At 44.6% G+C, this 24,234-nt stretch overlaps 1 protein-coding gene across 3 annotated transcripts; it reads right to left on the reverse strand.

The window, feature by feature from the left end:
- Positions 1-9,152: 9,152 nt before the first annotated feature.
- Ociad2 (OCIA domain containing 2) lies at positions 9,153-23,511 on the reverse strand. 3 transcript variants are annotated; one of them, XM_051170475.1, is made up of 6 exons: positions 23,369-23,399; positions 19,885-19,981; positions 16,609-16,640; positions 13,406-13,453; positions 11,841-11,958; positions 9,153-9,535 (listed from the first exon to the last, which is right to left on the reverse strand). In XM_051170475.1, exons 3-6 carry the CDS (start codon positions 16,637-16,639, stop codon positions 9,454-9,456), a joined length of 279 nt encoding a protein of 92 aa, XP_051026432.1. In that variant the 5' UTR covers position 16,640; positions 19,885-19,981; positions 23,369-23,399; the 3' UTR covers positions 9,153-9,453. The 3 variants fall into 3 exon arrangements, with proteins under 3 accessions (XP_051026432.1, XP_051026431.1, XP_051026429.1); XM_051170472.1 differs by having other exon boundaries at positions 9,163-9,535; positions 16,609-16,662; positions 23,369-23,511; XM_051170474.1 differs by lacking the exon at positions 16,609-16,640 and having other exon boundaries at positions 9,159-9,535; positions 23,369-23,511.
- Between the last annotated feature and the right edge of the window lie 723 nt (positions 23,512-24,234).

Below are 24,234 nucleotides of genomic sequence, written 5' to 3' on the forward strand. Positions count from 1 at the left end.
GGTGGCTTTGTGTGTTCAGGACCACATGGCAGGTCAGCGCCACTTAAATTACTAACAAGAGAACCAAAACTGTTGTCCCCTAGTCCCCTTCCAGGGCCTGCCATTAGTGCTCTGAATGTTCCACAAGGCCTTACCTCTCAAAAGTCCATACTTCATTCAGCCCAGGAGTGTCACTCTGGGACCACACCTTTAACATGTTAACTTCTTCAGGGTCCATTTGAGGCATCCCAGGGCACTGGAGTTATGGATGGTTGTGAACCACCATGTGAATACCAGGAACCAACTTTGTGCCCTCTGGAAGAGCAGAAGTGTTCCTTGCTGCAGAGCCACCTCTCAGCCTCTGCCCCATGTTTGACATGTCGTAAGCACGTCATCTTTCTGAGACTTAAACGCTGATTTCTGTACCACCACCACCCCCCAAAAAACCTGGTGCTGGGGAGTGAATCCAGAGTCGTCCTTGGATATTCTAGGCAAATGCTTTATCACTAAACTGCAGCTCCAGACTTATTGAATAAAATATGTCTCACTTCAGGTTCCATCTTTACCTGGCCACCATTTCTGAATACAAGGACACTAAGCCAGCAGAAAGGACTGTTGAGAGCTTTTTTTAAATTTCCCCCAGATTTCATTTGAGATGAAGTAATTTGGTTATGTTTCCTTGTGGCATGAGGGAGAGCAGCGAGCAACAATGAAAAAGTCAGACAGCTCCTGGCTTAATGCTGTCTGGAGTGTTAGCAAGGCAGTCAAGTATCAGACACAAGTATTGCTGAACTTTGCTGCTTTCAGGGCCTCTGTTTGCAGCTTCTGTGAATTCTTACTTAATCCATCCTGGGTCACCCCAGTCACCCTCCTTATTTTGTGTTTTGCCAGTATCTACCTGCCACTGGATCTAAAATAAATAAACTCTTGCAGCTACCAATTTTACAGAAAGGGTTTGATACAGGAGCTGAGCTGTGGTGACGCGTGCAGAGTAAGAGGTTGGCCCTGCGCACTAGACCTTGCATGGCTGGGAAGCCGACGTAGCAGTCTGCAGACTACCTCTGAACCTAGCACTGACCATGGTCCTCTTGTGGCCATGGAGACAAGTGGGCATGTAGAGGGCCTCTTATTTTGACAAATGAGATAGGTATGCCTTAGAGGAGGAAGGAAAATGCTAAATGACAGAGGGCAGCAATGCAGGGAGAGGAAAAGAAATGGTCAGAGTCAAACAGAAGCTACTGAAAGTAAGCACTGCCTTGAACTCTACTGACATTTGTAACAGATGACAGTGCACCCTTCATTTGTATCTCATTTCCATGTTGCCAGTGGGCCCCATTACTCACAGGCTGCTTTATGTATTGTTAGTACTGAGAAACTCTTGTTAAGTTGATGAAGTCTTGAGTCCCCTGATCATGAGGAATGTGATGGGGTTTTTAGTTTTCAAAACCTCATAAGGGGAGACTTGTTTTTTAAAAATAATTTTTATTTTATGTGCATATGTGTTTTGCCTGCCTGTATGTCCAGAGACCAGAAAATGAGTCAGGTTCCCTAGTGACTGGAGTTTTTTGGTTTTGAGTCATTATATGGGATCTGGGAATTGAACCTGAGCCCTCTGGAAAAACAGCCAGTGTTCTGATCCCCTGAGCCATCCCTCCAGCCCATTTTTTTAATGTGACTTTTTATGATACTTTGTTTTATTTTTAATGAAATAGGTCTTGTGTAGCCGGCATTGGCTTGAAACTCATTGTTAGTAGAGGATGACCTTGAACTCCTGATCTTCCCCATCTCAGAAATGCTAGGGTCCTGACTGTTCTAAGCTTAGGAGGTTTTTTGTTTGTTTGTTTTGTTTTAGTTTCTATGAGTACCAAGCGTCATTATTAATCTACCATTGATAGGCATAAAAACTCAATAGCCCCTCTCTCCCAAAAAGCAAGTTGAAAAAATTTTAACAAAAAAAGAGCCACCCACCACTAGGGAGTCAGAAATCCTGTGACATGCCATTTCTGCTGTGGTTGCCACAAGAGACAGTGTGCCTCAATGTATCCAAAGCTTCAGGGAGCCCAGATTGTCATTTTGGGAGGACTCCTCGGGGTTCTGCCAGTTCTGCCTGATGGTCCGTCTTGGTGTAGAGGTACACGAGGCTTAATCTAGTATGGCCATTAACAGGGTTTCTTAAGGAAGAAGCCCAAGTTTTGCTCTGTTGGCCTTGGACAACTGCTTGAACGTCATCTTGTTCCTTCAGAAGAGGAACCAAGCCTCAGTCTCTCTTGTCAGTTTGACTCTGTCAGTCAGCTCCTTGAGAGTCTCCTCACGAGGCTTAGGTCCGTCTCAGAGTGTTCTCTTAGCGCCTGGTGCTGCTTACGAGTGAAGCCGGGATGTTGATCCCAGCAGGACAAACTCAAGAGTTGTCTCCGTGGCAGTTACTTCCTTCTTGGCTGCAGCTCACTTGAGTTCAGTCCGTCAGTTTCGAGCTTCTTAGTTCCACCCACCAGGACCTAAATCCTATTCCTTCCCTACCTATGTGTAGATGTGAGAGAATAAACTAGATCACTACTTGAGGCTTTTATTTGTAATTAATGTATTCAGAAGGGACTCCAGATGAAGCCCACACCCAAGAGGTTATTTGTTCAAAAGGGTGGGAGAAGCACCTTAAGTCCCTATGAAACAGTCTGCCAATAAAAAGCAAGCACTTACCAGGAACACCAAATATCCAGATACCAAAATGGAAACAATGGGGCAGGAAAGATGGCAGCTGTTGAGAACACTTGTTGCTTTTCCAGAGGATCGGGGTTCAACACCCACATGGCACCTCACAACCATAACTCTAGTTCTAGGGCATTTGACACCCATTTCCGACCTTCAAGGGCATCAGACACACATAGGGTGCACACACATACTTGCAGGGAAACACTCATCTAGGCGGGGGAAAGACTGGTAGACTATGTGCCTGTCCAGCCAAAGACTCTGAAAAGAAAGAGAAATGGCACCATGAAGCTCAAGAGGTCGGATGCATAGCTCATAATGACCAATTGCATGCACACAAAATGGGAAGAAGACTTTAATGGTAGGCTATGCACAAAAGCCTAGCCAGAAGCTTGGCACAGTGTCATATCTCAGACCACACTAATAGTATGCCAGTAGAAACATCTGACATCCATTGAGGGCCTTACTCAGTCTTCACTGTTCCAAACATGATTATCATCAGTCCATTTAATGCTCATGAACAACTTGCCATATAAACCTGTTGAAATGATTTCCATTTCAAAAGAGAAAACTTTAGGCCCAGAATAGATAAATAATAACTCAAAGCCAGAAAGCCATTTTGTTTTCCTCTTAGTGTTTTTTGTTTTGTTTAAAGATTTCTTTATTATGTATGCAGTGTTTTGCCTGCATGTGTGCCTGCATGACAGAAGGCACCACATCTCATCATAGATGGTGGTGAGCCACCATGGGGTTGCTGGGAATTGAACTCAAGACCTTTGGAGGCACTCAGCCAGTGCTCTTAACCTGTGAGCCATCTCCCCAGCCCTTGATTTTTCAGTGAGTCAAATCAGGTAAAAGGAGGTCATCACGTTTGTCATCTTTGTCTTTAAGAGCCTCACCCAAATCTGTGGTCTGGCTACCCAGCAGCATCCTTTGGAGACGTTTGTCCTTCGATTTTACTCTTTAAGTGGGAATCCAGATTTGAAGCAAGGGGCTTTGCTAGTGATTTCAGTGCTGGAAGCAAAATAATAATCTTGCCTTCAAAAAAATAAAATAATAATCTTGCCTTCTGAGCTGCTCACTCCACCGTGGAGTCTTCCTGTGTGAGAACACCGGGCAGAATGGTCTCCCCAGACCAGGGTATGGTGGGCCTGGGACCCCACTGCAGTGGTTGAAAAAACTGAGGCCCTCTCAACCACAATTTTAAGAGGCACGCTTCTCAGGGTGCAAAGGCTATCGGGTGAAAGGAGCAGCTTCGAGGGAATCACACACTGAGGGTGACACATACTTACAAAGCACTTAGATGCCCAAGAACTGTGCATGAGAGTCAGAGAAAACCCAAAGCCAAACACTCTGTCCTGGAGGAGCTTCTGGCCCTGGTGGGTGACTGGCAAAGCAGGGCTCTGAACTGCTGGGCTGCGGGCTGGACCACAGCAAGGGGTGGCAGATAGTGCACATGGCGCTCCGGGAGTCTTGCGTGCCGTAGGGTGCAGAGCGGAGGGGAGCTCCATGTGGAGTGGGGTAGCATTAGGTGGGTCTGAAGGACAAGAGCAGGTGCTGAGAGTGTGGGCACCAGGAAGTTGTGGGTTGATTTCTCCGTCCCACTCCCACGCCTTGGGCAGTGACACCACACAGAGCACACACATTCAATGTTTAAGTGTATGATTGACTCAGCATAATTCTGGAGACGGAAGCAAGAGGATCAAGTCAAGGTCACCTCCATATACAGTAACTTTGAGTCCAGCCTCAAAAAGGAAGACAAGGGGGGGGGAACCCCAAAGATTGAAATATTTATGTGGAGGGGGAGAAGCAAAGCAGACGCCTATGTTTAATATGTCCCTGCCTCTCTACTCAGTTGCACAGTCTAGCTGACCCTGGACTTGGCAACCATTGGGTCAGTCTTTGAAATTGCTGCCAGTTCTAAATGCACAGCATTGCATTTTCTGACTGAAGCTTGGAGAAGTTTCTGCCGATTAGCAGTTTGCACTGAGTATCAGGGGAACAACATATTTGTGTTACATTTCATTAAGTCATATTTCATTACTCTTGTAATGTTAATAGAAGGTGGATGGCCTCTATTGCCACAGTATGGAAAGAACATCCTTGTCTAAGTAAAAATGTTAACAATGTGTAAGAAGTGTTGCATACAATGTCACGTCGTTATATGTAATGTGTACATTTGATGACTGTATGTCTGACATATATAGTAAATCCTGTTGGATGTTATGATTCTTTGCACAAAGGAAACAAACACAGGGTAGTTATCCTGTTTTTATTTGGAAATAACATTTTATATAGAATACACTTCAGCTCTAGCCTTGAATGCCAGGATCACACAAATTAGGACAAACTTGGGGAAAAAAATGTTTGCCTTAGTTAACAGGGTGGGGTATTTGACCAGTTCCTCATTTTTTTTCTTGACACAGGTCTCTCTATTATATAGCCTTGGCTGTCCTAGAACTCACTATGTAGACCAGGCTGAGCTCAAACTCACAGAGATCACCCTGCCTCTGCCTCCTGAGTGTTGGAATTCAAGATGCATACTTTCGCTTGCTCTAAAAATTTAAATATCCTTTGTAGCCATCTCCTCAAGTGTAAGCCAAGACAGAAGCACACTTTTCCCAGAATAGAACAGGTCTTTATTCTTATTACTTTAATTTTTTTGTTTTTTGTTTTGTTTTGTTTTGAGACTGGGTTTCTTTGTGTAGCCTTGGTTGTCCTGGACTAACTTTGTAGACCAGGCTGGCCTTGAACTCACAGTGATCCACCTGCCTTATTACTTTAAAAAATTCCTATTTATTCACATTCTGATTCTGTGCTTGTGCCTTCGACATTTTCACAATGATTTTCTCCTCAGTAAGGAGAACATGCTAGATCCTGTCGCCTATGTGTTCATCGGGCACACACACACACATGGACCCATTGTAGGCCCTGCTAATTGCCTCTTTTTAGATGATCTTGTAAGGACATTAGGTCCCCCAGCACGAACTCTTCGAAATCAGCCTGGGTACACACCACATGTGGATTGGTGCTTGCCCAGCCTTTCTGGCACAAAGGTAAGCAATCCTATTACCAGGGCTTTGGGACAGCTTAGTTTCGTTAGAGCTTACGATGGTGTGCAAATGCTGGGATCAGCTTGGTCCCCGAACACCATAGATGCACTCTGAAGACATCCCCGGAGTGCTCCAAGGATGTGTCGCTGAGCAAGGATCTTCCTTCACTGTCATTCTCTGCCGAGAACACATCACTAAGTTATCTAGACCTCAAATGTGTGAGGCAGGCTCGCCAATTCAGACAGCAAATTTGTTTCTTCTTTTAGTACATCCAGGGATAAAGTAAATTAACATTACATTAATTCCCATTAGTTATCTTTAATATACATATGGTCTCTAAGCTATGAGGATTCGACCTGTTTTCTATGATTAGGGTGAGAATGTGAGGGTGATCAATAAAATGTCTTGTTTCTCAGTCCAAATCTGCTAACACTGTTATAAAACAGGATATATATATATACACACACATATATATATATATATATATATTTTTTTTTTTTATTCTAACTGCTGCAGTATTTATTTGATTTTTTTTCACAGAGCAGAAATTCATGAAACCAACTTTCTGGCTATATTTATATTTGTTTTTTTTATTAATTTATTCATATTACATCTCGATTGTTAGCCCTTCCCCTGTTTCCTCCCATTCTTCCCTCCCTCCCATTTCTCCCCTTCTCCCCTCCCCTATGTCTGTGACTGAGGGAGACCTCCTCCCCCTATATATGCTCTCAGAATATCAAGTCTCTTCTTGGTAACTAGCTATCCTTCCTCTGAGTGCCACCAGGTCTCCCCATCCGGGGGACATGGTCAGAAAAGGGGCGCCAGAGTTCGTGTGAGAGTCAGATCTCACTCTCCACTCAACGGTGGAGAGTGTCATGTTCGTCGGCTAGGTCTTGGTAGGGGTTCGAAGCTTACTGCCTATATTCTCCTTGACTGGTGAAAACAGGCTATATCTTAGATTACTATCCAACTGTAGACCCTGTTCTTAGCACATTTAGGGTGGGCAAGGCCAAGGTATGCTGTTATGTAGGCTAGGTCTACTAAATGGTATGTTCATCAGACAGCAGCTTGATCAGGACACTGTGAACTGAGCAGCATCAATAACGAGTTACGTCTCACGCTCTTTCTCATAGGGAGAGTCCCTGGGTGAGGCTGGCTAGAGGCGACTTTCAGCACTTCGTTCAGTTGATTTTTGCTTTCCTGCAACTGGATCTGCAGTGTAAACCTGCTGCCCTTTGCCAAGGGTTTTGGCCATTCCTCCACCCCACCCCAAGCCCCTGGTATGAGAGTTCTTTTACAAATTTACAGTGGTGAGTGCTGGCACCACGGCAGACTTCTGCTCCAGATGCCTGCTTCCTACTAGGTACTGAGGACCCGCACAATGATCAAGACCTCCTGGGAGACCTTCCAGGATCTCCCTGTGGACTGGTTCTCACACCAAGATCTCCATAGTTAAGCACTTCAAGAATAAATTGTCCACTTAATGAAAAGTAGACAGTCCAAACAATAAACTCAGTGTGACTGGGAACTATAAAGATGTCAACAATTAACAAAATAAAAAGTTTCTATTGCTGATAGTGACACTCCCTTTTTCCCCAGTTGCCAGGGACTGACCGGTAACATTGACTGGTTCCTGAGAGATATCTTTCTGTCTTGGAGGAAGTGATGGTGCCGAATTCTACGTTATTATCAAGAGCTGAGTGATCTTAATCACTAACTTCCACTTGTAAGAGCCAAACTGAATTCAAGAGGCCAGAATAGGGCCTGGGGGTGTAGGGTGTGTGTGTGTGTGTGTGTGTGTGTGTGTGTGTGTGTGGTGTGTCCACCACAGCCAAAACTGTAACATCCATAGGAGGGAAGAAAGAAGTTTGGTTCACCACAACTAAGTAGTCAGTGTTGGTTTAAAATTTGGGAGTCTGCCTATGAGTAGTTTATTTTAGACATATTTATGCACAGCACAATTTGATGAAAACTTTCCTGGGGATAATCAACTCAATCCTCTTCTGTACACAATAAAGCACATATAAATCTCCTTGAGGAATAAAGTACGGCAAAGAAAGAGCAGAAGTGACTACATTAAAATTCTTTGTAAAGTACAAGTGACACCATCTATAGATGGGTTCTGCAGATTAACTACATGTGACACCTTCTATAAAGATGAATTCTATAGACAAATTGCAAAAACAAAATGAAACCAAACCAAAAACTTCACATTTGGGGGGGGGGGTGGTTCTGGTGTGGTCTTGGCCACACAGTGCAAAGGTCACTGACTATTAGCCATGTCTATGCCCAGCCTTTTGGGCAGATAACAGGTTATGCATCCTGCCCTTTGAAGGAAGGACCCTGTGTGTTAAACACTCCAGGCTCCCTGGTGCTTACCTGTGCTCACAAGCATGTTTGCACCTCTTACACTGGTTTAGCATGTACAAAGGGCTCGACTCCCAACATAACAAAAGAAGAGAAAGCTAGCATATTGGCTCTGCCTTTTAATTTTCAGAAATAGAATTTATTGACTGTCAAACAGGATATGTCATATAAAAATCAATTCGGTCAAATCACTCCATCTCATTCATTTAATGGTCACACAAAAATAAACCTCCACATATTTTTGATGCTTAAAATGAAAAATTTCACACCAAACATTAACCTTTGATGAAATTTCCCTTTTTACCCCCACAGTTCATAGGCTTTCAGATGTTCTGAGCACCGACACACACACACACACACACACACACACACACACACACACACACACACACTCCATATTTAACTGGTGATATGTAGACAAAGCATTTTCCTGAGAAGCTGCAAAGATGCAAGGGCACCTTTCACATGGGATTCAGCCAAGCCGCCTAAACAAAAGGTTCCAAAAAGGAAGGACCACACTTCTTGTGTAACAGACATGGCTGGGGAAGGAGTCTAACTCACGCCATTGCATTGGCTGCCTCTGAGCTCCTGGAAATCCCAATAGCTTCTTATTTTCAGAGTTAGTTGCCTCCTCCAGTGGTTCTTCCAGGAAGCTACTCGCTAAAAGAATAGGTTAGGAAATTGTCTTTCTGCTCTGAGACTACTAGTCAAGGTAAAAGTAGACACTGTTGAGTGCTGACCATGAGATGGACTCATGAGCCAAGCAGGTCACCTACATGATGATGGGCAATTCTGCAGCTCCACCTTTGTGATGAGCCACCAAGTCAACGTTGATCACATAGGTCTCTAGGGTGACCCCTTCACAGGAAGGGTTTTCCACTGAGTTAGGATGGACTTCAAATACTGAAACATAACCTTTCTTAGCTTTCTAGTTTCATATGCATGCGTTTTCTTTGGGCTATGACTTCCCAACTAACTTGCACATCAATCATTCCTGTTTTCTACCAGAGAGCTTAGACCACTTGGGGGGTGGGGGAGTAAAGAGCAGAGTGAAGGGCTTGCGGGGAGGACTACCCAGAAGCTACTCAAAATTCTCTCAGGAAGCTCTAAGCAAGGTGGGGTGTAAGTTCAATCCTGTGCAGTGTGTGATGGCTCCTGGCGTGCTCTAAGGGAAAAGAAGAATATGCCATGCTCAAGTCAACCGAGAGCTTTCCACGGCAAGCATTTCAAAGGAATGAGAGAATTACAAGGTTTCTCTTTCAGTAGGAGTATATTATCTTAAAGTACACTTGGAAGTTTAAATGTGTACAAATTTAGAGGTTTAAAAATCATTGAAAACCACGGACACGGTTTAGGAAGCGGATGGTTGTGCCCCTTCCTTCTCACTTAATCCACGCCTGGTTTTGCAATCCTCACAGGTAAGCAGGCAGTGCCTAGAAGAGAAGCAAAAACAGATGGTGACCCATACTTTAACAATGCAAGCTCTTAGTGTGTGTGTGTGTGTGTGTGTGTGTGTGTGTTTCTTCCATCCCCCAGCTCCCCAAGCTCTCATCTTACCATTATAAGCAATGCATAGAGCAGTGTTTGATTCTACAGTTCACAAGCTTGCTTTTTTTTTTTTTTTTTTAAAGATGGAATAAGAATTGTTTCTTGGAAAAAAAAAAAAAGAATTGTTTCTTGGGTTACAATTACCCCAAAATATCATTCAATAATGATGTTTATGTTGGAACAGATGGCTGGATTTGTGCTCAGAGTCACACAAAAGCTCAACATGACTCTTTGAACTTGATCACTGGAGGACTTTCTACCATCACAAAAAATAAATCATAAAGTATTCCAAGTGTAGTGGTGCACTCCTGTAGTCCCACAGCTTGGGAGCTAGGCTGAGAGGAGGCCTATCTGGGCAATATAGTGAGATTATCATCTAAAAAAATAACAACAAATGTGCATCACCTTCTCTTGGACTGCAATGCCATTAGGAGCCTGCTGTACTTTTAGTTCATGAGAAAATCAAGTGGCCTCATGTACTGTTGCCTCTGACGTGAGAGGTGAGCCTTTCACTCAGGGCTTAGCCACTGGTCACCATGCACAAATGCCAGCCCAGACTGCGGCTTCTGATGTCAGGAGCTAGGCAAGCAAAACAGCTACAGAATGCTGAGCTGAAAGGGCCCTGGAGATCATTTAACCCCAACCACCTCCTTCTAATACCTGAAGTACAGAACGATGTCTCGAGAATGTCTGGAAAATATGGATTTCATCATCGTTCCAAAACCCAATGTTGGGTTAATAGCAAGAAAAACTCCCAAAATGAAAAACGAAGAGGAAAGAAAGAGTGAACACACTGCCTCCTTTGCTGACAACGCTTTTCTCTATTTTCCCTGTACACATCAGAATCCTGGGCCAACGACTCTGTGAGCTGACTCCAAAACACAGCTTTGCAAGGATGGAGCAACACTGGAGTTGTCTGTAAACACACAGCTAATGCCTTCTCCTGGCCTTGCAACCGTAAAGAGAAATGTCAGGGGCTGGGAACAAAGGGGATACTGAGGTCTCTTCTTCGTACGGCCACCAGCGTCTTCTCAGAGTGTGAGAACACGGTGGCAGGCTCAGTAGAGTACTTCCTGACGTCCAGAAGGCCAGCAGCACGTACGATAGGCTGCGGTGGTGTAGACCTGCCATGCCAGCACTCAGGAGCGAGATCAAGGAGGGGACCAAGCTCAAGGTCATGCTTGGGCTACAGAGCAAGTTTGAGGCCAGCCTGGGCTACGTGAGATGCTCTCTAAAATTAAGTGACAAGTGAGTGGCCTTTAGAGGGATGTCCCCAACTTGTTCTGAGACATGACAGAAGTAATACTTGTGTGAGTATCATGAATATGTCTTCTCCTTCCTCCCAGCACCCTGGGGAAGTTATTCTGGTCTTCATGTTAGACAGATGGGAGATCTGAAGGTGAGAGTTTAAGAGAACTGGGGTAGAGCTGGCTTTTAACCCAAGTCTCCCGGGGCGCACAGAACTTGCTGTAAACTCCAGTCCTACTGCTTGTGCCCTGAGAATAAATACAGGTATCAGGACAAGTAGTCAGTCAGTCTGTCTGTCTGTCTGTCTGTCTGCCTGCTTGTCTGTCTGTCTGTCTCTCTCTCTCTCTCTCTCTCTCTCTCTCTCTCTCTCTCTCTCTCTCTGTGTGTGTGTGTGTGTAATATTAAAGACTCTGAAGAGCTCTGCAGCAAGGAAGACTGTTTAAGTGTTGAGCAACTGTGCAATGACAAAAACCACATTTGCTCACAAAGGAATTCTTCAGAGATCTGTACAAAGCTAGACTGTAGTAGGTGCTCATTAAATGCATGTTGAATAATGGAAATGGATGATTAAGCTAAATAATAACTTATTGAAGTTTTAAGGCAATAAATCAAAGGCTGAGGTTTAAGGAGTTTTTTCTTAAGAAATAAAATTGTTAATGTACTTAATATTACAGTGAGTAATGCTTCACTTCTTTTTTTCTTTTCTATCTTTTTTTTGGGGGGTTGTTTGTTTTTGTTTTCCGAGACAGGGTCTCACAGTGTAGCCTCGGCTGTCCTGAAACTCACTATGTAGACAGGCTGATGGCCTTGAGCTCACAGAGATCCACTTTCCTCGCCTCTCCAGTGCTGGGACTAAGGCTTGTGCCACCACTCCCCCCCCCCCCCCCCCCGCCTCACTTCTTGTCATCATCTTCATTACAGTCCCTCCATCAGACTACAAACCTGTTATGCTCGGGACCAAAACCAGCGCCACGGAGCTGATCTTCAAATAAATGGAATTTACTCTGGCACACTCTTATGTAGGAAGCCTTCCCAAGGCCAAATCCCAAGAGACCAGCCACTGTAAAAGCAGGTTAGGAAAGGCAGACAATTAAGAAGCTCAGAATCCTGTCTATTAACCATTGCATGCACCTTCTTAACACTGGTCCTCCTTACGTTAAAATGCGCCTCTGCTAAGGGCAGGTCTGAACACTGGGGACTCTCTGAGCTCTGCTTTGAGCTGACATCAGGAGGACCAGGGCTGGGCACACACTGGGGCTGTCCCAGTTGAGGCTGCCAGGGGAGGGAGGGTGGGTCTGGGCTGTGGCTACAGGTAGCCTCTATGGCACTGAGTGGTGAAGTCTTTTGGAGTTGCTGCCCCCCTGCCCTGGCCCCCGGCCCTTGCCTCAGAAAATAAGTTATAGAGAGGAGAACCTCCTGTAAAAGAAATCTCCAACTGGCAGTGAGATTCAGTTCACAAACTGGATAATTCTTCTAGCACAAACCATCTACATGTATCAAAAAGATGAAATCCAGAATTGGCAATAAATTTCATTTAAAATGTCTCTGATTTTAAAGAGTACTCACTTTAAAAAAAAAAAGATTTATTTATTTATTATTATGTATACAATGCTCTGCCTGCATGTGCACCTGCAGGCCAGAAGAGGGCATCAGATCACATCATAGGTGGTTGTGAGCCACCATGTGGTTGCTGGGAATTGAACTCAGGACCTCTGGAAGAGCAGTCAGTGCTCTTAACCGCTGACCCATCTCTCCAGCCCCAGTACTCACTTTTTAATGTGCACTCTAAATGATATTTTTAAAAGACTGATCAAGCCAAGAGTACCAAAGCATAACCCTCCTAATCAATCTGCCACTCAAACAGCTCTGCTGCTGACAGTCTTACTGTCATTGGATACACTCTTATAGGTTCCATAGCTGTGTGCTTAACCATCGGCAGACTAAAACGAGTACTCAAGAAAAAAAGCTGTGTCTATTCCAGACACACACACGCCTTTTATGCATCGTTCCCCAAGTGTGTTATTCCACAACCACACACACGTTGTTTGCATTGTACCACGGGCTAAAGGTAACTGGAGATTCCTTAAAGTACACAGAAGAGTGTGCACCTTTAGAATGGAAACAGCACGTCACTTGTACAAGAGACCTGAGTCCCTTAGATTTGGGTCCCTGGGTGTCCTGGAACCTACCTCTCATGGGCACCGAGAGAATCTATATGTCTTCCTAGTCTTTGCTCATGCTTTAAAGAAGTCTGTGGCCTAAGTCCTTGCTGTTAACCAGAAGGTCAGAAAGTGTTGGGGTAACCCGGGAAACAGCAGGCCAGAGTGCTGTCTTTGTAAGAGCCAGGCCAGGCAACACACTTGGGCTGGATGTTCATATCCTCAGTTCTTGTAAACTTTGTCAAAATGAATCTGCTTCTTCGTTTTACTGCTGGGATATGAACTCTGGGCCTTGGTGCTTCAGCCACCTAGCTACGTCTCCAGCCCAAATCTGCTTTTATGACTTACGTGCAACTTTAGGCAATGATCCAAATCTTGGATTAGCAGCTAAATAACCTGAAGGGTAATATAGAAATGTATTATTTCATTTAATAATTTATTTGATTTTGTAAAAAAAAAATCAAAGCTTAAAATATAACATTTTAAAAATGTGCACATTATTAACCTGATGAAATGGTTTTAGAAGAGTTATGACTCAATCCAGGAAGTTAACTCCCAGAAGCTGTCTTAGGAAAATGGTAAACATTGGCTTTAACATGTGGAGAACAATATGAACCCCACAATTAAAGGCTGGTTTAAATTTGTTCAAAGAGACTAGTCACCACGCTCTACCTTTAAGAGTAACTCAGCTGGACAGTGGTGGTGCACGCCTGTAATCCCAGCACTCAGGAGGCAGAGGTAGGTGGCTCGCTCTGAGTTCGAGGCCAGCCTGGTCTACAAAGCAAGTCCAGGACAGCCAAGGCTACAGAGAGAAACCTTGTCTTGAAAAAAATAAAACAAAACAACAAAGCGAAACAAAACTAAAAACCCACAAAAAACAAAAGAATAACTCAAATGAGAGGTGCACATATATACCTCACAATTTAATTCATATCTATCTATCTATCTATCTATCTACCTATCTAGTCATTTATTTAAGACAAGGCCTCTCTATCTTCCCCTCACTGTCCTGGAACTTACTATGTAGACCAAGCTGGCCTTGAACTCCTAGATCTACATATTTCTGCTCCTGAGTGGTATGGGATTGAAGGCGGGTGTTACCATACCTAGCCCATCACGATTTTTAAGTGAAAACATTGCACTTTGTGCTAGGCACTAGGCAGAATAGTGGGCTTTTAAAAATACGTCCACACCATAATCTTTGGCAACTCTGGGCATGGTATACTACAGAAAGGGAGATTAAGGCATAAAATAGAATTGAGTGGCCTAGTCAGATAACCTTAAAATAGGCAGATGGTTCTGAATGGGCCAGGTGGATTAAACATAATCCTGATGGTTGCTGATTTGGGTCCCTACGGTCCTGGAGTCTATCTCTCAGGATACTGAGTGAAAATGGTGTATCTTGCTAGTCTTTGTTCATGCTGGTACTGGAGAGATCAGAGGTGGGAAAGTTTGACTTGGCGTAGCTGGCTTTAGAGATATAGGAAGAGGCCACCAGCCAAGGAGTGTAGGTGGCCTCTAGAAGTTGGAGAGCGGAAAGAAGATGAACTTCCAGGGAAGACACAGCTGTACTGCATCCTGAGTTTAACCCAGCCACACCCATTCTGACTTTGGCCTCTGGATAATAAATGTATGTGATATCTATCTATCTATCTATCTATCTATCTATCTATCTATCTATCTCTATAATTTATTTGCATTGGTGTTTTGCCTGCATGCATGTCTATGAGAGGGTGTGTTGCATCCTTTAGAACTAGAGTTGCAGTTACAGAGAGTTATGAGCTGCCATGTGGGTGCAGGGAACTGAGCTCAGGACCTCTGGAAGAGTAGCAAGTGCTCTTAACCACTGAGCCATCTCTCCAGCCCCACGTAGGCAATCTTTTTTTTTTTTTTTTTTCTCCCAGACAGGGTTTCTCTGTGTAGACTTGGCTGTCCTGGACTCACTTTGTAGGCCAGCCTGGCCTCAAACTCACAGTGACCCACCTGTCTCTGCCTCCTGAGTGCTGGGATTAAAGGCGTGTGCCACCACTGCCCGGCTCACGTATGTGATCTTAAGCGATTGAGTGCACAGTGACTTATTTCAGCAGCTGTGGGAAACTAACATACAACACTGACTAGCACAGATGTGAGAGACCGAATAGATTTCGGGCAGGTGGATATTTATAGGACCTCACTTCACAGAATCTTACCATATTTCTGCATCAAAGGTAATTTAATAAAACCCTTGGTATTAATTGGTGAATTCATTTCTAAAAAAAAGCCTGTCTTCAAGTTATGAAAATAAAACCATATTACTATGAGACCTTTATGGATAAGGATAATAGCAACCAAAGTAGAATGTTCTAGACATGTGACACTGATCTTCAAGAAAAAAAAAAAAAGAAATAAGAAACAGTATATTTCTTTCCCTTTGTGCTTGTAGACATTGGGTTTTTTTGTTTTGTTTTGTTTTGTTTAACCTTTCTTCAATGACATCTATCTTACTTCCCCCCACCCCCTAGACATTTTAAAAAATCATGGCAATTAGTGGCTTTTGATAAGATGGGCTTACACGGGGACAGTTGCCCTGACTTATCTAAGAGACAGGCACTGTTCGAGTGCCCTATGTCTGCCATACGAAGTAGCCACCAATTCAGTGGCTTAAGATAATGTGAATTTACTATCTCAGAGTTCTTTAGGTCAAAGGTCAAAGCCAAGGTGGTAACTGTGTCCTTTAAATGGGCTGCCTTCTTTTCTGAAGATGCTAGCCCCCATACTCCTCAGCTCAGCGGTTTGAATGTGCGATGACCACCCCTGCCCCCGGTTTCGTGTGTTTGAACATGTGATCTGCATCTGGGGTGCTGTTTCAGAAGGCGGTGGAGGTAGAGCCTCACTGAATGAAACAGTCTGTGGGGATGGTGCTGAGGATTCATAGCCTGACTTCTTCCCACCTTCTGCTGCCTGATTATAGTTACCATGTGACCACCTGCCTCATGTTCCTGCCTCACCCTTCCCCCCCAACCCCCCTCCCCACTGTGGCAGACTACATCCTTTCTTAAACAAGGAACCAAAATAAGCCCCTCCTTCCTTAAGTGGCCTTTGTTGCCATGGCAACAGGACCAGCTACATCCATGGCCCTTTCCTGGGTCTTCAAAGGCCATCATGTTGAGTCCAAACCTCACACTGCCATCTCTCTAATATGCCTCCTGGTCCCCTTCTCCATTTAAAGTCCCTCTTTAGATGAAAAATAAATCAATGATAATATCTATTTTAAAGTCCATTAACAACCTCAATGCCACTGGTAACTTGAATTTCCCTTTATCAAGTAATCAAATACATTCAGTCTTTCCAAAGGCAAGGAACTCTTTTGCAGAGCTAGAAAGTTTAGCTAAAAGCAGGCAAAGGCCTTCCCAAAGCAAAATCTTCAGCCAAAAAGATAACTGTCACAAGGTTGCAAGGACGGCCACAAAAACCAAAACCAACCAAACAACCAAAACCAAAACAAACAAACAAAAAACAAAAACAAAATCCCGGGCTCTCTGAAGTTAAGGAGTTAGGAAATACAGACTTACCTTGGTGGACAAGTCCCTGGGTGACAAGCATGCTTATAAGAGAAAAAGGCAGAGCTGTAAAACAAACAAACAAACGAATGCCCCTCAATATTAGTATCTTAACACACGGTTCCTCAGGGCTCGCAAGACTGCTCAACGGGGACAAATGCGACTCCATGCATAGCAACCTGAGCCCGGCTGGTCCCAGGGCCCACAAGGTGAAAGGAGTGAATCTAGGCTGTCTGCTAACTCCACGTGTGACCACAGTGCATGCACGTGTGCACATCCTCCCCAAATACAATTTAAAAACACAAACAACTCAGCCCCCTCTCCTAGGAATTAGAGATAATTATTCTAAACTTTTTTTTTTTTTTTTTTTTTTTTGCGAGACAGGGTTTCTCTGTGTAGCCTTGGCTGTCCTGGACTCACTCTGAAGACCAGGCTGGCCTCGAACTCACAGCGATCCGCCTGCCTCTGCTTCCCGAGTGCTGGGATTAAAGGCATGCACCACCACGCCCGGCCTCTAAACTTTTTATCTTACTGAATTTGGCAGTAAGTTTTGTTCACCTTTCTTTCTTTTTTTGAGACACTGTGTAATCCTGGCTGTCCTGGAACTCACTCTGTAGCCCAGGCTGGGCTTGAACTCACAGATACACACCTGCGTCCGCCTCCCGAGTTATTCACTTTGTATGTTACTATTCAATATATATTTTTATCAAACTACAGGAAGGATTTTCTTGGGATTCATCCCAATAGCTCAGCCTGATGCCCAGCATTAATATAAACCAACACCCACATTCAACTTGATCCCTGACATCCATGCTCACTGAACACTCTACACACACATGACTCCAGTGGCTCTACATCCAATCTTAGTGTGTGCGCTTAGCTATAAATTTGGGAGTTACATATATATATATATATATATGTTCTAGAACTCACTCTATAGACCAGGCTGGCCTAGAACTCAGAGGTCCACTGGCCTCTGTCTTCCAAGTGCTAGAATCAAAGGCATCACCACCACCTGGCTATTTTTTGATATTTTCTTTTTTAAATAAATTAATTAGTTTATTCACTTTATATCCCAATTGTAGCTCCCTCCCTCCTCTCCTCCCAGTACCACCATCCCTCCCTTTTCCTCCTATCCTCCCTCCCCTTCTCCTCAGAAAAGAGGGTATTTTAAATCCTACATAAATTTTGAAAAGCAATACCATGAACTTCTGTAGAGCTTTCTCTTAGATTCATTAATTACGGATTTATCTCTGGGTACATCCCTATGTTGTGTTTTATATCACTCGTTATTTTTTTTCCCCTGAGACATTTGAGATTTGCAAACACCACCACTCTTTATAACTGAAGGCTTTAAACAGGTAGCTTCTAAACTTAAGTTAATGCCTCCAGAACAAACCACAACACCACTAGCGTAGCCAAGAAATTTCTATTTGCAGCCGGGCGTGGTGGCTCACGCCTTTAATCCCAGCACTCGGGAGGCAGAGGCAGGCGGATCACTGTGAGTTCGAGGCCAGCCTGGTCTACAAAGTGAGTCCAGGATGGCCAAGGCTACACAGAGAAACCCTGTCTCGAAAAACCAAAAAAAAAAAAAAAAGAAAAGAAATTTCTATTTGATTACTCGGGCTCAAGAGGGATGATTGTCACTGAAACACAACCTATGTTCAAATCTCTCCAACTAGTCCAAAAATGTCCTTCCTAGCTGCAGGCTTTTTTCCAGTGTGGAAGATCAAGGATTCTGCATTGTGTTGACTGTCCAATTGGTTTCAATCTAGGGCAGTTTCCTGTTGTTTCTGTTTTGATTTTTGTCCTTCATAACATTTTGCCCCACTATTGGATATCTGCCTGAAGAGGCACATGGAAGGATATAAGCAGGCTTGTTCCTGCTAAACACATGCAGTGTTTAGTCAAGGTTGTCTGACATAAAGGGTTTCTAGCTCTCCCGTGATGTGTCATATGGCCTCCTCAGAAAGCAAAGAGCTGCAATAAGCAGTTAGCTCTTCCTAGCAACCGAGACGAGTCCGATAGCAGCCACTTTTCCCATCACGAGGAACCAGATGGTGCACTAATGGGTCACACTGAAGTGTGAACCTACCAGGTCAGTTAAATTACCGGCTCAGGGGTTATCAGAAAAGACCTGGGATTCTAGAAAAACAATCAATAATCATAGTGACGTGTAATGAAAACCAACTTCTAAAGTGGTCATTGCAGACTCTGGATGGTTTATGACATCAAGAAGAATCCTGGCCGGGCGGTAGTGGTGCATGCCTTTAATACTAGCACTTGGGAGGCAGAGGCAGGTGGATCGCTGTGAGTTCGAGGCCAGCCTGGTCTACAAAGCAAGTCCAGGACAGCCAAGGCTACACAGAGAAACCCTGTCTCGGGAAAAAAAAATTCTGTGAAGTCTCGGTCAGGCCTCTGTCAGAACCATACCCAGCACTGGTATGGATACCTAGGTCCCATAAGGCCCCTTCCAAATGTCAAATTATTAATTTTTTTAAACCAAAAAAGGGATTTTAATACAGTGTTAATTCACAGCCTTGTCTTACACATCCTGGGGTGAGGGAGCAACTCAGCAGAAAACAGTAATGCAGAGAGGGACGTGTTGATGGGATGCTGCCAGGCGGCGCCCAATCAGCAAGCGATTCTGAGGTGTTCCCTATGTGTGGGCTGTGTGCTGAGGTCCAGATGAGCCTGAAGAAAGTCTACTCTGTGGAAGTAAGCCATGTTACATAATGTCTTCAGCTTGTGTTCTCGCTTCCGTGAAGGGAAGAGCGTCTGTTTTTACTGGGTGAGGTAAGGTGCTTGCATATCACTTCTGCCTGAAGAGCAGGGCATGCACTCAAACTCTAAACACTCATAAATACCCAAATCCTCCAGGGACTCATGCAAAATTCCTGCTCAAAATTCATTGGTCCTCATGATTCTGTTCTAGCAGGATACAGAAGCTTTCTATTGTTGCAACATTAATTATTAAATCATGAATTATTAATTAGTTTATCATCTAATACATTACTAAATTGAACAGTATATTATTAAATTATTGATTATTAAAGTATTAATTAAGACCCAGAGGGGCTGGAGAGATGGCTCAGAGGTTAAGAGCACTGTCTGCTCTTCCAGAGGTCCTGAGTTCAATTCCCAGCAACCACATGGTGGCTCACAGCCATCTATAATGTGATCTTTTCGCCTCTTCTGGCCTGCAGGTGTACATGGAGGCAGAGCACTGTATGCATAATAGTAAATAAATAAATCTTAAAAAAAAAAATACCCAGAGGGTGTGAGTACCTCGCTTCCAGAAGCTTTCTTCTTGACACTCTCGCATAATCTTGGCGATCTCTCCTCTGTGGATGTGCAGTTTTGATTTTGGGCAAAACAACAGGCTCTGTAGAGAAAGACACCATGGGTTAACTGAGCTCAAGTACCCAGGAGGCTGAGGGAGGAGGATCCTGAGTTCAAGGCTAGCCTGGGCTAGATAGTGAGATCCTATCTCAACGTCAAGCTAATAGACGAAAGCTAGACAGTAACAAACTGAGGTCACGAGGAAAGCCTCCACCATATTTCCTCTCCTGTTCTTGGCTGGTTGCCAACCCAGACCAGGGGCCACTTGCTACTGCTTTCCAGCTGGCTGTGCTGCATAGACTCAGACAAGGTGGAATGTCTGCGGTTCAGAGACCAGTGTGTGCAGCGCAGCTCTCCCAGGCTGGCTGCTGCAGGCGCCAGGCTCTTGCTCTTCGTCCACGCTGCCCATGGCTCACCATTATCACAATGCTGGCTTGTTCCTTGGCCTATGGGGTCTTAAGCTTCAGCTCAGTGCTGCATCTGTGGTGAAGACAGATGTGTTGATTTTGCCACTGCTGTTTTTCTTTCTTTGCCTGTGGCTATTAAGGTGGATGCTGGTCACCATTTTGTGGTCCAGGCACACATGCTCGAGGATGCCCTGAGAAGCCAGAAGGACCCTGTGGCGCCTAGGCTTCTATAACAGTGCAAGCTGGTGCCTCTTTTTCATTTCTCTGCACACCCTTTCAGCACAGTGGAGGAAAGCAGACGTCAGTATGACTCACAGCCATCAGCAGCCTCGGCCATGCACTGATGGGGCAGGCAACGGCTCATACTGTCTACACTTTGGATCCTCAGAGCAAGCACTCCTCCCCATTCCCAGAGTAAACACAGACGGTCCTGATGTAGTGGTTCGTGTGTGTGTGTGTGTGTGTGTGTGTGTGTGTATGTGTGTGTGTCTGTGGTGTGTGTAAGTATACATGTTCATATATGTACAGATGTGTGGCAGCCAGAGGTTGACAGTAGGTATGTATCTCTTTTCATGTTTTTGTTGTTTGTTTGTTTGGTGTATGTGTTGTATTGTTTTGTTTCATTTTTTAAAAACAGTATCTCTTATTAAACCCGGAGCTTGCTGATTCAGCTAAGCTGGTTGGCGAGCAAGCCCCTGGGACCCCCCACCTCTGTCTCTGTAGCACTGGGATCACAGGTGTGTGCTGCACCTGGACTTTTATGTAGGTGTTGAGGGTGCAAACTTGGGTCCTCGTGTGTGCAGCAGGCATTTCACCAACTCCCTGAGCGTTTTGCCATCCCCCTAGCCCAGTGGTTCAGATTTTTAAAAAAATTTTACTTTAGCATGTTGTGCTGGCTAGTTTTATGTCAGCTTGACACAAGCCAAAGCCATCCGAGGGTAGGAAACCTCAATTAAGAAAGTGCTGATTGATGGGGAAGGACCCAGCACATGGTGGTGGTCTTTGGTTTTAAAAGAAAACAGACTGAACAAGGCATGTTGAGCAAGCCAGTAATCAGTACCCCTCCACGGCCTCTGCATCAGCTCCTGCCTCCAGGTTCCTGCCCTGCTTGAGTTCCTGTCCCGACTTCCTTTCATGATGAACTGTGATGTGGAACTGTGAGCTGGGTAAACCCTTTCCTCCCCAGCTTGCTTTTGGTCAGAAACCCTAAGACACATGTTCTGAAAGTGATACTCACCCAGTGGGAACTACCAAACATTTTGAAGTTTAAACCTGTTCTAGCCTGTCGTGATGCTAAACAGCAGCACGGAGGCCTAGCTTCAAGTTAGCCATGACATCACAAGGAGTATCCTCAACATAGCAGTGGATCATAGCGCTAAACTAGGGTTCCCAGTCGCATTTTATTTTATTTTATTTTATTGGTTTTATGAGGCATGGTTTCTCTGTGTAGCTTTGGCTGTCCTAGACTCACTTTGTAGACCAGGGCTGGCCTCAAACTCACAGCGATCCACCTGCCTCTGCCTCCCGAGTGCTGGGATTACAGGCGTGCGCCACCACGCCCGGCCCCAGTCTCATTTTAAACAGACAACAGTTTCAACTCACAGTGGGTTTATTGAGGCAAAATTCCATTATAACTCAAACCGTATCTGTATTTGTTTTTTGTCCTGTCAGTAGCTACAGCAGAAATAAGGAAAACCTCCCAACATGTACAACACGTTCATATCTGACCACCATAATTTCTGCAGCTCCAGCATTCAAGATTAGAAAGTAACCTCTGAGTGGATCTTAGGAGATCTTTTTCAGTAGTGCCATAAATGTTTTATGGCTCTCTACTTCACAGAGGCCGCTCAGGTGTCCAAAGGCACCCTTTTGTGACCTGTCGTCATTGGTCTGTTCGTTTCTCCCGTACTTTGTTGCTTAAATGCTCTCTCCTCCTGAGAGCATGTTTAGCTTGTGGACTCCAAAGAACATAGACTCCAGTTAGCCCACCAAACACCGGCTCTCCTTTTCATCCACAAGGTCCTGAGCCACAACACTCACTCCTAACAAGCTAGCATGTGTGCTCTCAATATGACGGCTAATTCATAACTACGAACACTGCTATGCTGAAAGCAGCTTGCAGCAGCATATGCTCAGGATAATAAGCCTGGGACTGTGCCGTTCTGTCAGAGACAAGGCATAGCTTTGCTCTCCCTCAGAACACCTGCTCAGCCACTGCTTCGGTGAGCAAGTTAAGCTCGATTCTCAGAGCAAAGAAAGGAGTTCTCAAAGAAAATTGTAACAGGCTTTTCAAGACAGCCCGACACATTTTCCTTCCTCACGCCTTCTTCCCCGAGTCCATCTAACAAAGGGCTGGGCTGAGAAAAAGTGTTTGAAGCCGGGAGATATCTTGATTGGTAGAAAGTGCCTGCCACACAAGCATGGGGAAGAGAGTTCGAATTCCCAGAATGACTTGAAAAGCTGCGTGTGGTGGCATGGGTCTGCAAGGGCACCTGTGACTTATTGGCCAGCTAGTCTGGCTGACTGAGCTCCAGGGTCAGTGAGAGAGCCTGTCTCAATACATAGAATGGAGTGCTGGTGAGATGGCCCGGCAGGCCACAGCTCTGGGGACCAAGCTGGGTGACCTGAGTGCAATCCACTGAACTCACGTGGGAAAAGAAGAAAACTGACTTGTTCAAGGTGTCCCCTGACCTCCCCACACTTGCCATGGCGTGTGTGGGGGCGATAGACGATAAATTAAATAAAAAATAAATAAGCAAACAAATAGTAAAGACGTAAAATTCTAAAATGATATAGACTAAGGAAGATGGCTCCATGTACAGGGATATCCATACACACCAGCACACATACCACATGCACGCCCGCGCGCGCCCGCACGCGCGCGCACACACACACACACACACACACACACGCACGCACATGCACGCACATGCACGCACACACACATACAGTCAAATGATTCATCAAGGACAAGATCTAGTGACAGCCTTCCTCAGATGGCAGACTCTCAAGCTAAACCATACCTGCTTGCTCAATGGTGGCAAGTGGGGACTTTTCTCCTGGTTTCCATGAGTGGACACTGAGGCCATGATGACGTAGTCCTTTCTTTGATTCCTGGTGAGTGCTTTGACTTCTCCTTGGCCAGATGACTAAGGAAAGTAGAAGAGACGCATTGTACCAGGTCTGGCTATTTATATTTCAGGCTTCACATCACCCCTGCTGTCAACGGCACTAACAGAACACTTCCTATTTTCATTTTGTTATTAGCTTTAACCTGCAGCCATCTATAAACTCAAATTTTAAAACAGTCATTTTGGGGGTACAATGGGGGATGCATTGTGACATGTCCACGTGGAGGTCTGAGGGCAACTTGCAAGAGTCAGTTCTCTCCTGTCATGTGGACCCCAGGAATCAAACTTAAATGGTCAGGCTTGGTGGCAAGAGTCTTTACCCACTGGGCTGTTTTACCATCGCTACCATCTCAGTTTCTTTCCTTATAAAAACAAGATTTAAAATGTTTAATTGTGTGAGTATTGGTGTTGATGGAGGCCAAAGGAGTCAAATTCCCTGGGAGCTGGAGCTGTGTACACGCAGCTGTAAGCCACCTAGTGCGGGTGCTGGGAATTGAACTTAGGTTCTCTATAAGAGCAGTAAGCGCTCCTTCCTAATCACTGAGCTATCCCACCAGCCCCTACGATCCCAATTTCTAATGACTCCCCAATACACAACTACACATACTCCCATAAACACATGCATGTACGCTCACACATAGTGACAGGTCTGATTTAAGAGCGGAGTGAGATGTCACACTGTGCACATCTTTTACTGCCTATAAATTGTGTCTGTAAAACGTCTCAAAGTGTTATTAAAAGTTAATAACTATTCAAAT

This window comes from Acomys russatus, chromosome 28 (assembly GCF_903995435.1).
Source record: "Acomys russatus chromosome 28, mAcoRus1.1, whole genome shotgun sequence".
Lineage (NCBI taxonomy): Eukaryota > Metazoa > Chordata > Mammalia > Rodentia > Muridae > Acomys > Acomys russatus.

Coding starts and splice junctions, on each gene's coding strand:
- Ociad2 (XM_051170472.1), bottom strand. CDS start 23,434: ATGGCCTCAGTGTCCACTCATGGAAACCAGGAGAAAAGTCCCCACTTG. Junction 19,982..23,368: donor TGCCACCATTGAGCAAGCAG/GTATGGTTTAGC, acceptor CTTTCTCTACAG/AGCCTGTTGTTTTGCCCAAA. Junction 11,959..13,405: donor ATCATTGCCTAAAGTTGCAC/GTAAGTCATAAA, acceptor CTGCTTTTACAG/TGGCTGGTCTCTTGGGATTT.